The sequence below is a fragment of the Piliocolobus tephrosceles genome, chromosome 5, assembly GCF_002776525.5.
Source record: "Piliocolobus tephrosceles isolate RC106 chromosome 5, ASM277652v3, whole genome shotgun sequence".
In the NCBI taxonomy this organism is placed as follows: Eukaryota; Metazoa; Chordata; class Mammalia; order Primates; family Cercopithecidae; genus Piliocolobus; species Piliocolobus tephrosceles.
In genome coordinates, this window is record NC_045438.1 from 152893996 (window position 1) to 152909444 (window position 15449).

The window sequence follows — 15449 nt, forward strand, 5'->3', positions numbered from 1 at the left end:
TCTCCTCTCCTCTCCTCTCCTCTCCTCTCCTCTCCTCTCCCCTCTCCCCTGTCCCCTCTCCCCTCCTCTCTCTCTCTCTCTTTTTTTTTTTGGAAACAGTCTTGCTTTGTCACCCAGGCTGCTGTGCAGTGGTGCCATTATGGCTCACTTGCAGCCTCCAACCCCTGGGCTCAAGCAGATCCTCCTATCCCAGCCTCCCTAGTAGCTGGGACTACAAGTGTGAGCCACCACGCCCAGGTAATTTTTTAACTTTTTGTAGAGATGGAGATATGTTGCCCAGGCTGGCCTTGAGCTCCTGAGCTCAAGTGATCCTCCTACCTTGGCCTCCCAAAGTGAGATTACAGGGTTGAGACATTATGTCCAGCCTGTTTTGCTTTCTTATCATTCATGTGTTCACTGGAGTGGCATTTTTTATTTTCTTCAATAACTGTTTCTTTGCAATCACAATTTGGGTGTTTAGTGCATGATGCTTTTGGCCTCTTAGCTTTTGACATTCCTTTCTCACTAAGCTTAATCTTTTCTGATTTTTTATTTCAAGTAAGAAATGTGTGACTCTTTCTTTTACTTAAATACGTAGAAGCTATTTGTAGGGAGTTATTGTCTTAGGGAATAGGGAGTTCTGAGGAGGGAGATCTGAGAATGGAGAGAGAAATGGCCTGTTGGTGGAATAGTCAGAACACACATAACATGTATTAATTAAATTCGCCATCTTACAAATGAGTGCACTTTGTGGTGCGCCAAAACAATGACAATGGTAGCATCAAAGATCACTGATTACAAATCATCATAGCAGATGTAATAATAATGAAAACGTTTGAAATATTTTCAGAATTACCAAAATGTGACACAGAGACATGAGGTGAGCACGTGCTGTTGGAGAAATGATGCTGATAGACTTGCTTGATGCAGGGTTGCCACAAACCTGCAATTTGTAAAAAATGCAATATCTGCAAAGCACAATATAAATGAAGTGCAGTAAATCAAGATATGCCTGTAATTGAAGGGAAAACATATACTGGACAAGTGCTAACCAATGGAAAACTGATGTGTTAATATCGGTGAAATAGACTTAAAATGAAAAATGAAGAGGATCCTTAATAAGATTCAATTCCCTCAGGGGGGAAAAAGTCTAAACTGTGTATACCTAATAAAAGTATTAGAATAGATAAAGCACAAATATAATTACAAGGAAAAAAACAGCTAAATCCACAATCAAAATGAGAGAATTTTAATACATTCCTTTTAAGTGATAGGAAAAAATAAAAACAGATGCAATAAGTATGGATATAGATGATTGGACTAATATGATTGACAAATTTGACCTCATGGACAAATGTAGACTGCTACTCCAGCAAATAGAGAATATCAATTTTTTTAAAGCATATCTGGAACACTCACAAAAATTGACTACATACAGGGCCACAGCACAAATCTCAGCAAGTTTCATATAAATGAAGTCATGTAGAATATATTCTTTAATTCCAGTGCAAATAAAGCTGAAAGTTAATATTAAGAAACCAATTTTGAAAACTATATCTGAAATTTTAAAATACATATTATGAATACTTTATGGTTTGAAGTAAAAAATGTAAATTTAAAAATAGAAATGAATGATAATTACTATGTATAAACTTGTAGAATTTGCTAAAATCTATCTACAGGGAAACTGTATAAACAAAAAAAAGATTGAAAATCAGTGAGTTAACCTAACTTAAGAATTAGGGAAGAGAATGGAATACATCTGGAAGAAAGAATGAAAGAGGTAATAAAGGTAAGAGAAGTAAATGAAATAGAATACAAAAAATATAATAGAAACTACATACAGCCAAAAGTTCTTATAAAAGACTAATAAAATAATTTAGTTAACAATTAAATCATTAGTTAATAAGTTGTTAGTGACACTGATCAAGAAAAAAATATATATACTTTTAAGAATTAAAGGGACTATATTAATAGCTATAGTTGTAGCAGATAGTAAAAAGATAAAAGTTTATAAACTCTATGACAAATGTGAAAACTTATCTGGTCACACACCTATAGTCCCAGCTACTTGGGATGCTGAGGCAGGAAGATCTCTTGAGCCCAGAAGCTCTGAGCTGTAGTGTGCTATGCCAGTTGGGTGCATACACTAAGTTCAGCATCAACATGGTGATGTTGAGGAGCAAGGGAACACCAGGTTGTCTAAGGAGGGGTGAACTGGCCCAGGTCAGAAACGAAATAGGTCAAAACTCCTATGCTGATCGGTAGTGGGACTGCACCTGTGAATAGCCACTGTACTCCAGCCTGGGCAACATAGTGTGAGACCCTGTTTCTTAAAAAGAAAAAAAAAAGAGAGAGAAAAAATTGAAAACTTAGATGAAATGGCAAAATCTTAGAATTTTTTTTTATCAATACCGATACTAGAAGCAATAAAAATCTCATATAGTCTTATAGCCACTAAAGAAATTGTATTGCTGATTAAAAATATTTCTGCTAAGAAAGGACCAGATCCATAGAATTTTACAGGAGAACTTTCAGGAAATCCTTTTCTTCTTTCTCTTTCCTCTCCTCTCTGCTCCGCTCTGTTCCACTCCCCTCCCCTCCCCTCCCCTCTTTTTTCTTTTCTTTTCTTCCCCTTCCACTGCTTCCTGCTTCCTTTCTTTCTTTTTCTCCTTCCTTCCTTCCTTCCTTCCTTCCTTCCTTCCTTCCTTCCTTCCTTCCTGTCCTTTCTTTTTCAGAACTTTCAGGAGATCCTTTTCTTTTTTCTCTCTCCCTCTCTTTCTGGAAATCTATCATTTCTTGTTTTGTTTTTTGGGGGACAGGGTCTCGTTCTATTGCCCAGGCTGGAATGCTATGGCGTGATCATGACTCAATGTGGCCTCAACCTGCTGGGTTTAAGTGTTCCTCCCACCTCAGCCTCCCAAGTAGCTGGGACTACAGGTGTGCCACCATGCCCATCTAATGTTTTTTTACAAAAATTTTATTTTTGAGATGCACTTTCACTCTTACTGCCCAAGCTGGAGTCCAATGACACAGTCTGGGCTCACTGCAACCTCTGCCTCCCAGGTTCAAGTGATTCTCCTACTTCAGTCTCCTCCTGAGTAGCTGGGATTATAGGCACATGTCACCATGCCTGGCTAATTTTTGTATTTTTAGTAGAGATGGAGTTTCACCATGTTGGCCAGGTTGGTCTTAAACTCCTGACTTCAGGTGATTCACCCGCCTCGGCCTCCCAAGTGCTGAGATTACAGACATGAGCCACCAGGCCTTGCAAAAAAGAATTTTTTTTTTTTTTAGCGATGGCGGTCTCACTATGTTGCCCAGGCTGATCTTGAACTCCTGAGCTCAAGTGATCCTCCCACCTCAGCCTTCCAAAGTGCTAGAATTACAGGTGTGAGCTGCTGCACCTGGCTGAAATCTACCATTTCAACATTTTACAAGTTCTTGTAGTGAATGAAAAAAGAAGAAACTGCCCAGCATATTTTATGAGGCTGGGATAACTTTGATACTGAAACCCAACAAGGAAGTATGAAAAAGTGAACCTGGAGTCCATGAATTCATATATAAAAATTATAAACACATTAAAGGCATCATCTCTTGCCTAACTTCCATGATCTATTTCTGAAATTGATATGTTACTTGTAAACATGCTAGGCAGAAACCTGTTTCCCATATTTTAAATTGGAAAAGTTACAGTGTATTACATACCAACCACAAACACTCAACCAGGTTCCTTAAATGTACTTAAAACCAGCAAAATTCCTATACATAGGTAGGAACCTTTAGGATATAAAATGCTTAAAACATCATTTTCTGATTATCAAACTTTGAATGTAATGGTTAATTAACAGTTGCTTGTGTGCAGTAACTTGGTGTCTCCATGCTGGACACATATAAGCCATGCGTATTCGCTGTTGATAAACTATTCATACTGCTTCAGTGTGTAGACAATTTGAATTTCTAACAATTCTGATGTTCTTTTTTTTTTTTTTTTTGAGACGAAGTCTTGCTCTGTCGCCCAGGCTAGGGTGCAGTGGCCAGATCTCAGCTCATTGCAAGCTCCGCCTCCCGGGTTCACGCCATTCTCCTGCCTCAGCCTCCCAAGTAGCTGGGACTACAGGTGCCCGCCACCTTGCCCTTTGCCTTTTGTATTTTTAGTAGAGATGGGGTTTCACCGTGTTAGCCAGGGTGGTCTCGATCTCCTGACCTTGTGATCCGCCCACCTCAGCCTCCCAAAGTCCTGGGATTACAGGCTTGAGCCACCGCGCCCGGCCCTGATGTTCTAACAATTGTATTTGAAATGCAATTTGAGAATCTACTCACATGTTGTTTTAAAATGTGTATCAAGCTTAAATATAAAGCTTTCCTATATAAATATTAGCTAAAACTTGCTATTGATATTTGCATGGCTTACGAATATTGGATAATAAAAGGAATTCTACCTGGGAGACATTCTTCATTGTATACCTATAGTGGCAAACCAAATCCAGCAATGTATAAAAAGCAAAATACACAAGTTTATTCCAGGATTAAAAGGTTAAATTGACATTAGAAAATCTTTTACATGCAATTGACTTTGTTAAATATTAAAAGCGAAAATGATCATCAGATGCAGAAAATGCATTTCATAAAATTAAATACCTATTCAGGGTAAAAAGTTTTAGCAAATTTTTAATGGAAGACGGCTTCTTTGTCCTGACATCTACCAAAAACCTGCAGTATTTGACTTGTAGTATTTTAATCCCATATTTGGCCATCTTGCTAAATTCTCTTATTCTAATACCTTGTATTTGGGGGTGCGAGTTGTTTTGGATAGATGGAAGGTTTGTTTCTTTCCTTCTAAGCCATACAACTTTTAATTTTTCATGTTTCTTATATGGGGTAGAAACTCTAGTATATGTTGAATAAAAGTAGTTGAAGACCTTGTTCACATTTTGACTTCATTAGACTTAAATGTGAAAAGGAAAACTGTACATTTTTTAGAAAATACTGGAAGAGAATATGTTTAAGACCTTAGGGTGGGAAAGATTTCTTAAGTCAGATATAAAAAGCACCAACCATAAATAAGTATATTGATAATTTTTATCAAAAGTGTTTTATGAAACAACACCATTTACAAGACAGAGGATAAGTGTTCAGAAAATATGAGTAACCCCTATGAATCAATAAAAAGAAGACTAAAATAACCCAGGAGAAAAGTGAGTAAAATGTATCAGCAGGCATATTGCAGAAGAGAAAACATGAATGGCCAATACACAGTAAAATGTGTTCAACCTTGCTTGGTATCAAGGAAATGCAAATTGAAACCCCAAATTAGATTCAGTAATCATTAGATTACCGAAAATTTAAGAAGCTTTGAGCTTTCTGTGCAGATGGTCATTATTTGCAGATGACAGTTTTGTTTCTTTCCTCAGAAGAAACGTGATGATAAACAACTAGAACTTGGGAGTATAAATTGGAACAATCACATTAGAAAAAATGAGTTGGCATTAAGTAGAAGTTAAAGTTGCACATGCCTTTCAAGCAACAATTCTGCTTCTAGGAATTTTTCCAGAGCATTACATCCAACCTGCAGGGACTGGGGAGGGGTATCTCATTACCCTAGGCCCTGAGAGATGAGGAGATAGATATCTTGGACACATCTGCAATTCATTTGTGAAACCCTTGCACATATGCATCTTGAGATTTGTAACAGAATGTTTGTAGCAAGCTTTGTTTAATCTTTGGACAGTTCCAAAGTCCATCTGCAGGAAAAAGTATGATATTATTCATAAAATAAATATCATATACAGCAGTGAAAATTAGTGAACTACTACACCTCTGTGTATCAACATGAATGAATCCCATGTTAAATGAAGACTGTGTCCTGTAGAGGAGCTTTAACAAAAATCATTCTTTTGATTATAAGAAGCATTAACAATATATACAGGAGAAAGAATTTCCTGTAAGATCTGTTATTGAATTTATGCTACCTTAGGATCTTAAATTTTTGTATAATTGGTTATTTTAAAACCCACAGCTTATCCAAAGCACTTCTATTGCTTTCCAGAAACAGTACCCAACCTTAAAGATGGAAGTTTATTTTAAAGCCTTCTGTGATGTATTATTGAGATATATGTAAATATTTAAATGTATATCTTTAATATGCATGGTATTAAACCTGTCACTTTGTAAATTTATTTTGTCACACCTGCTCGTGTGTCTTTGGTGGGCTTTACCTAAACAGCATAACCTCCTGGGACAAATATACTTTTGGACAATTCTTTTTAACAAATTATTTTATTCTTATCTACTTTAAAGCTGACTATTGTAACTATATAGTCTTGGAATTCAGAACAATAGTTTATAAAACAAGCAGCTGTGATCAAAGGTAACTTTGTTGTCTAGGCTTGTTCTTTTTTTTTTTTTTTTGAGACAGAGTCTAGTTCTGTCTCCAGGCTGGAGTGCAGTGGTGCGATCTCAGCTCACTGCAACCTCTGTCTCCCAGATTCAAGCGATTCTCCTGCCTCAGCCTCCCGAGTAGCTGGGACTACAAGTGTGTGCCACCATGCCCAGCTAATTTTTGTATTTTTTAGTAGAGACGGGGTTTCGCCATGTTGGCCAGGATGGTCTCGATCTCTTGACCTCATAATCTGCCAGCCTCAGCCTCCAAAAGTACTGGGATTATAGGCGTGAGCCACCGCTCCTAGCCTGTCTAGGCTTTTTCTAAACAAGGGTTTCGATTTTTTTTTTCTCCTTTAGCAATGTATAAAAAAAAAATACCATAAATAGTTAATACTTACTTAGGGCTTAGACTCTGAGGGCAGTTCTCTAAAGTCAGACTTTCAGTGTTTTGCCTCTCCTGTTATTGTGAAATATTAGCTTGCCTTCAAATTGAACTTTCAAGATTCATGGTTTTGCTTAACAGTTTGACATTAAGCCAGTTGAATTTGACTGTTTCACTCTCTGCGTTCAGGGTGGATTTCCTCTGCCTGTGGCAGAAAGTGAACTGAATTTAGTGATGGAAATCCTGGTTTCTGTGCCTTGCTGCACGAATACCTGTTGACCTTGGGCAGATAACATGGCCTCTCTTAGTTTTCTCATCTATAACATGGCTTAACACTACTTATTCTGCTTATCAAACTTGTGCGGAAATCAAATAAACTGATGTGTTCCTTAAAACTCTGAACTACTGAGTTTTATACTAAGATCCTATTGTACATCATTGGTGTACCTTTTCATCACTGGTGTGCTTTTTCTTCCTTCTCCTAACCTCAATAACTGCCAGAAAGAATTTTGGAACAAAGCACTATGGGTTTGTCTTACTCCTTAAACTTGATTTCCTGGTGGTGAATCTGGGTTTATTGCGAGTTACTTTGAGGTGGAAAAACAGAACTTCTGGCGATAACTTTTTTTATCGTTAAGAAATCACAATGATAAAATGAATAGGTAACAGTACAGTTTTTCAGAACTCTTTCTTTTACTAGATTTTTACTTTTCTTTCCTTTATATACCCCTATAGCAGAATCCCTAGTGTGTTGGATAAGAGCATAGGCTTACTGTCAAATTCCCTGGGATGGAATCTAAGTCCACTGTGGCCCTTGAGGAAGTAACTTAACTTCCATTACACCTCAATTTAAAAAATCTATAAAATGGAGATTATAATATTGCTTAGTGTATAGGGTTGCTGTGTGGTTTAAATGAGATAATATATGTAAATTGCTTAGCACAGGGTCTGGTACTTAGAAATGTTCAAAATGTTTTAGTATTGATTTAGTATTGAAGGGCTGGGCGCGGTGGCTCAAGCCTGTAATCCCAGCACTTTGGGAGGCCAAGACGGGCGGATCACGAGGTCAGGAGATCGAGACCATCCTGGCTAACACGGTGAAACCCCGTCTCTCCAAAAAAATACAAAAAACTAGCCGGGCGAGGTGGCGGGCGCCTGTAGTCCCAGCTACTCGGGAGGCTGAGGCGGGAGAATGGCATGAACCCGGGAGGCGGAGCTTGCAGTGAGCTGAGATCCGGCCACGCACTCCAGCCTGGGCGACAGAGCCATACTTTGTCTCAAAAAAAAAAAAAAAAAAAAAAGATTTAGTATTGATAATTTCTGAAAATCTGTTTACCCTTCCATTCTTTTAAACATAAGTGGTAGTTTCGTGTTTTGTCGTACAGTTTTTCTACATATGTTTATATTCTATATTCAGAATTTAGTTTTCAGTGTTACTGCAGGCATGAACTAAACTAGTTAAATTTTAATATTTAAATATTGCACTTTAATTTTCAGTAAGAAATGGTTAATAGCTAAAAATTATTCTAGAGTTTTCAAATTATTAACCAAAATAGCATCATAATATAGGAATTTTTTTGTTTAGAGTTTAAAATCCGAAGTTAAGAAAATTTATGAGGCCTGCCACTAAAATATAAACAATAAGAGGGCAGGAATTTCTTTTCTGATTTGTTTGTCATTACATCTTCAGTACCCAAAATAGGGCTTAGCAAATAGTGGGTGGTCAGTGGAAGTTTGTGGAATATTATAAATGAATTTTGTGAGCATAGATCCTTATTTCAGGCTTTGGTTTCCTTATTGCATTGTAGCTGTTTTTTCAGTGTGTTTTAAGCTACTTTTAAAGATCTTTTTAAAGACCAGTTGGCAACAGACATTTTTAAGTACACAAAAATAATGAGAAATGCAGTTTGTGTGAAAGTTGGTGTGGCCTCCCAGCTCAGTTGAGGCTTGAATGAAGAGATGATGTGCTTATCCCTCCAGCGTGGGCTGAGAAACCACAAGGAGATGTATCATAGCTTAGTTCCTTATTTCAAACGAGAATTCCTACTATAGTGAAATGTACAAACGAAAACAATCTGGTACCACATACAAATAATTTTGTATCTTTGATATAGTCATTCTTCCAAAGTCCTTTCTTAATATTTAAGTGGAACTTGGTAAGAATCAGTTGTATTCAGATTCTAACTCTTAAAGAGCCTTAATCCTGGCTGGGCACAGTGGCTCATGCCTGTAATCCTAACACTTTGGGAGGCCAAGATGAATGGATTGCTTGAGGCCAGGAGTTCAAAACCAGCCTGGCCAACTTGGTGAAACTCTATCTCTACTAAAAATACAAAAAATTAGCCGGTGTGGTGGCAGGTGCCTGTAGTCCCAGCTACTAGGGGGTCTGAGGCAGGAGAATCGCATGAACCTGGGAGGCGGAGGTTGCAGTGAGCCGATTATCACCACTGCACTGCAGCCTGGGCAACGAGTGAAACTTCGTCTCAAAAAAAGAAAAGAGAACCTTAATCTTGAGATGTGCAAATTGTTGTGAATGTTCAAATTCATTTTCTTCTGTCATATAATGGGTTTTGTCACCTTTATTTTTTATTGTACAGATTATGGAGTTTTTTTCCCATAGTTCTTGCTTATTCATGTTGATATTTTCAAAAGATTACCTCTTCTTGCTCCTTCTAAATCTTTCTAGGCCCTTGTCCCTCCCACTGTGTTAAGACCAAAACAAAATTGTCTGGGAGAAGCTAATGTTTATCATTTTCTTTATAGTCTTCAGCAAAAGAAGTTAGAATTATCTTAGGCTGCTCTGGAATTTCACAACCTTGCTATTAGGAACCCTTTACATCTGCTGAATTCCTTGTTAACTTAAATCATTTCCTCTCTTTCTGGAATTTTGGAATTGGCCAATTTCCTCAAAATTCCTTTATATACTTTATTCAATAAGTATTCCTGTTTAAATGTAAATTAAATCATGATATATTCTAAATGTATTAGGGAACTTTTGTTTGAGGACTTCCTTTTGTAAAGCCAGTAATTACCTGTTAATTATGTTTTATGTTTTTCTTTTTGGTTGTTAGTGGTAGTTTTTTGTTTTAATTTTTGTTAGATTTGGATTTTCAAATATATGGTCTGCTTAAAACAGCGTATACTTAGAAGTGACTTCTAAAGTCATTTTTAAACTTTCTCTTCTCTGGGTTAAGATGCAGTGATACAAGCAGTAATTTGAGGTTTCCTGTAAGCTTCAGTCTCTTTTAGAATGTACCGTAATCTCTACTGAGTAGACGGGTTGTTAAAGGTAACATTAAATCTCATTACGTTAACTGTACTTTCTTTGTGCCTAAAAGCCGGTTTCACTTTGCCCCCCCTTCTTGTGTGCTGCAGCTGGTGGATAGCGAAGTGGTCATGCTTTCTGCGCACTGGGAGAAGAAAAAGACAAGCCTTGTGGAGCTGCAGGAGCAGCTCCAGCAGCTCCCAGCTTTAATCGCAGACTTAGAATCCATGACAGCAAATCTGAGTAAGTCCGATGTTTTCATTCATTACTTTTAGGAATGAAAACAACTTGGGCAGGGTTTGGTGTAATTTCAAAGCTTTTTAGGAACACATGAAATTCTGGGTTAACAGGATTTTTTGGAAAATCATGATTTCTACTTAATTTCATATTTTGATTAGTTGAGCATTTGACAGAAAATGATGTAAAGTAGAAATTAGTTCTAACTGTTTCTGCCTCAGGTCAGCTCAGGACACATAATTATAATTATGGTGATCTTAAAGTGACTCGGGTTGTCTTTGTTGACATTTGGTCTCTGTTCGAAAGCATACATGTAGAAAATGGATTAGGTGACTTTGTCCTGACTGTAGAATGTATTCCAGAAATTGTTGCTTTTAAAATTTAGATCTGCTAGAAATTCATGTCTTGTAGTGTATTTTTTTCTCTTCAAACGGATTAGAGATCAAACAAACCTGGTTAAATGAGGGTACTTGTGCTGGGTGTGGTGGCGCGTGCCTGCAGTTGCAGCTATTCTGGAGACTGAGGCAGGAGGATTGCTTGAGCCCAGAAGTTTGAATCCAGTCTGGGCAACATCGTGAGACCTTGTCTCAAACAACAGCAACAACAACAACAACAACAACAACAGTGTAAATCAGGGTACCAGTTTGGCTAAATTTATACTCTGGAAATTTATTTTTTTGGTGTTGTTCATTTGGATGGATTATATTGGTATTTTTTTTTCTTGGGTTTATATTCAGAAAATTGTCTTTTATGTTTGATGATGCCACATCTAAGGATCATACTGTAGCTTATTATTTCCTAATCAAGCTTAAGATCTTAGTAAAATAGGAGGTAGGAGCTGTCTGTATGAGCTAATAACCTATTTTAGTCTTTTAGGTGGGAAGCTAAAGATATTCTATTATCTCCTCCTGTTTTTAATATTGCCTTATTCAAAGCAAAACACAACTAATATACAAGGCAAGTAATTTGCAAGTCATAAAACAGTTTTTTGTATGTGAACAAAATAGATACATAGTATTTGGAGTGCTGTTGCTGATAATAGTAGCTATCGTTTGTTTATAGCACCTACTCTATGTCAGAGATCATGAGATGCTTTACGATGCTATCTGTAATTCTCACAAGAACCCCACAAATGTAGCTTTTATTATTCCTGATTTACAGATAAACTAAGGCTTGGAGAGGTTGCAATTTGCTCAGGATCATAAGATTTATAAATGCATCTAGGATCCCAACCACATTGATGATATCCTCAACATCAGTATGAGGCAGTAGGATGAGGTGATGAGGGAGCAGGATGGGGGCTCTCAGTAGGTCTCTATGAACTGTATTCTTCAAGTCCCCTGGCTGTTGCCACGCCTTTCAGGGTCAGTGTTTTGTTATTTCTGAACTCAGGGCATGGAAAGGAGATTCTGGGTCTTAGAGAAATGTAAAATGGCTGTCGTTGCCCTCTACATTGGTTTCCTCTTACAGGTATAGTAATGGTCCTTCCCGAGCCTTGGACATAGCCCTTAAGATGTTTGGAACATTCTTCTTAGCCACTTTCTTGCAGTTCATCTTTCTGTATCTCTTTGAGTCACTTGCTTTTCATTGGTTGTATGCTTCTTTGCAGACATGTTCTCTTATGATAACCTCTTTTATTTCCCCAGCTGAGAGTAAATCTGTTTACAGATGGTTGTTGTTTGCTTAATACCACTCTGCTGATTAAATGCATTCTGCCACAATTCTAATTATTTTCATAGTCAATTCTGTTTAGGAAATGCAGTCTCTGTAAGTCTTTCATAGAATATAGTGTATGTTCATTCCCAATTACGATTCTGATATCCTGAAAAAGGTTTGATGTTTAGTGATACATGACCTTACTCTTCAGAAACTTCATTTTGGCATCTTAAATGCACAAGATAGGCCTTCTAGATGTTCACTTGGATCCTTTCTTTTTTAGTAATCTGAGAACATCTAACACTAAACACAAATGAAAGCTAAAAGATTATCTGATAACTGTTCTAGTTAGTAACTTCTAAATTAATTTGAGTCATTTTTTTCCTCTCATCTGTGTCTAACCGATATTGAGCTCTTTTTAGAGAGTGAGTTCAGTTTTTTTTAGAAGGTATGTCTGGATGGTGGTTTTTCATATATATTGCCAATCTGAATTATCTGTTAGCCTTTGGAATGCATGCTTCCTTTGGGTTTTAATCTATTGCCGTTATTTGCCTGGTATTTATAATAATTAGTGATGAATGACTGTGGAAGATAGCATATCAAAACTTGGAATTTTAGAGACCTAGTTAGTATTTGTTGGCCTAGAATAAGCCCAGAGAGAGATGTTTTAAAATCATGAGGCTTTTAGCTAAGCAGTTTAACCTTTATACAATCAGTGCTGATGATATTCTTTTTTTTTTGAGATGGAGTCTCTCTGTTGCCCAGGCTGGAGTGCAGTGGCACAATCTCGGCTCACTGCAAGCTCCGCCTCCCAGGTTCACGCCCTTCTCCTGCCTCAGCCTCCCGAGTAGCTGGGACTACAGGCGCCTGCCACCACGCCCAGCTAATTTTTTGTATTTTTTTTTTTAGTAGAGATGGGGTTTCACCGTGTTAGCCAGGATGGTCTCGATCTCCTGACCTCATGATCTGCTCGTCTTCGCCTCCCAAAGTGCTGGGATTACAGGCGTGAGCCACCGTGCCCTGCGATGATATTCTTTACAGTAGGAAAATAAACACTTTGAAGCCAAATTTGATGGAGTTGTGTAAACATATATCTGCACCATTAATGTACTTTGTGAAATCATTTTGATGCATTTGTGTATCATTCTTAGATTTTGGAAACATTTAGTGTTTTAAATGCTCACTCATTTACTGGGGTTTTTTTTTTTTTTTTTTTGAGCCTCAAAATCTCTCCTATTATCACCCAAATACCTTGACATAGTATTACAAGGCTTAAATAGTTAAGCAATAATAAAAAATAAAAACACACTTAGAAGAAAACAGTTAGCGATTTTATTTGGTCACATAGTTCCCCTAACTTCTTTGAACTTGTTGCCCTTTCACTGTCAGATGTAACACCATATCCTGTCAGTCCCTCATTTTCCAGGCTGTTTCACTCTTTTGATTTTACTTTGCTCTCTAGAGGGTCTGCTTTTATTGAAGGGTACAGGTTGTATCTTATGTGAGCAATGTGGACTTTTGATGATGCTTTTAGCTGTGTTATCCCATGGCTTCATTAATATGACTCCTGGTACCTAGCCCCTTGGTGATTGTTAAGTTACAGCAGATGATCCATTCATATTGGTTTCAGTCCAGCTTGCAGAAGCCTATTTAATTGACACTTACTGATAAGGTTTGTCATTTTAAAAATAAATAATAAAGATATGCTGGGAACTGGAAAACAAGGGCTATGGACTTACAGATCTGAGTTTGGCTCCCAGTCCTACAACTTCCTCACTTTAAGAACTGTGCAGATTTCTCAACGACTCCAAGCTTTAGTTTGCTTGTCTGCAAAATGATGATGAGCATACCTGTCTCGTAGGTATTTGGAGGATTAAATGAGATGATAAAAGTAACCACTTAGCACAGTGCCTGGTACATGCTGGGCATCTGCCACGCACCACACACTGCGTACAGACTCTGGACACACAGCAGTGAACAAGGGTGGGTATCTGCCATCAAGATGTCGACATTCTAATGGGGACCTCTCTAGCCTTTGTGAATTTACAAAACCGTTATTCTGTGACAGGAGGGTTTGGATGGAAGTTATGCAATTCAGCTTGTGCTGCAAAACAGTTTAGAATGCAAAACCACAGCTTTCAATGTGGTGATATTAGTATTCTGTACATTGAAAGTGTATAAGTATACAATGGAATGTTTTTATTCTGTGAAAAACCACAGTGCTTTTTAATCATAAAACTGGAAAAATATGTTTGACAAGTATATACTGAATTCTCTTGAACTTCCACTAGAGGGTAGTATAATCCTATTCCTTTGTTGAAATTCAAAATGTTAAAGCCTTGTCTTTGAATTCTCTCTATTTCTTAGTTTATTTTATATGACCTATTTTTAAAAGACTGTTCCCTTCATCTAGAACAGAAGATTCTGAGTTTTGTTTTTGTTTTGTAATTTTAATTTTTTTTGGAGACAGAATCTAACTCTGTTGTCCAGGCTGTAGCACGGTGATGTGATCTTAGCTCACTGCAGCCTCAAACTATTCCTGGACTCAAGCAATCTTCCTGCCTCAGCCTCCCAAAGCTCTGGCATTACAGGATTGAACCGCTGTACCGAGCCAGAAGATTCTGTTAATTCTTAGATAGCAATTCTTAGATATAAGGGAATGACAGCCATATACTGAGTTTGTCTTTTTCTTTTGATTTGACCTAGCCTGATATAGTATTATTTTGCTTTCTTCTGTACAGAATTTTAAAGGGCATCTAACAGAGAAATTATCATAGCTCTGTTGGTTTTTCATGAACTAGATTATCGTATGTCCAAGTTCCTTTCTGAGGTTAGACCCTTCGAGAGGCACATTAATTCTCTTAGACACCTTTTATGCTACTACATAGATCTCATTTGTTCCATAATGGCTTTTGCAAGTTAATGTACCTCTTAAAGTTTCCTTATTCATACCATCGTTACCTTATTACCTTAGTACATAAAAGTGTAACGTAAGCATTTGAAGAGTCTTGTGGTCTTTCAGTACCTGGCCTCTGTGACCTATGGGTTTGCAGCCAGAGGAGATTTCTTTGTTCCATGAGGCTAATTATTTTGTTAGAAAAGAACTCATTAAGTGGGAAATAATTTTACTGTGCTACTTCATTCTTTATATATTAGTGGTTACACTACAGATAATATGTATTTGAAATAAATGGCACAAAGAAAAATTCCAAACAGAATTGCTTTTCCTCTGGGACGGCCTTCTCACAAAGATTTGTGAAGCTCTTTTTTGCACAGCTGTCAGGCATTCCCAAATGGCTTTTCACAATAAAATTCTACCTATCTCTTCCACTGATCGCTAAATGAGACATATGCTGTTGTTATAGTGAGCAAAATGGTGAGACTTGAGCTTCTTGTAAAGGTATATTTGTGTCCATGGAGGCCTGCTAGGATTTTATGTATATGCGTCCTAAGTTGGTTACCAAATGTACTCATATATGCAACTTGTTTTGCAACAGGAAATGAGCAGGCTGTGACAGGAAAATTAAATTTCTGCCAACTAAAATT

General features: G+C 37.4%; 1 protein-coding gene across 3 annotated transcripts in view; it reads left to right on the top strand.

Annotated features, from left to right (window-relative positions):
* Positions 1-15449, top strand: part of DTNBP1 (dystrobrevin binding protein 1) — a 153144-nt gene that overhangs the window by 31935 nt on the left and 105760 nt on the right. For all 3 annotated transcript variants that reach the window (XM_023209822.2, XM_023209823.2, XM_023209824.2), the window contains one exon: positions 10121-10253. In XM_023209822.2, the coding sequence (XP_023065590.1) occupies positions 10121-10253 (133 nt within the window). The remainder of the gene's footprint in view (positions 1-10120; positions 10254-15449) is intronic.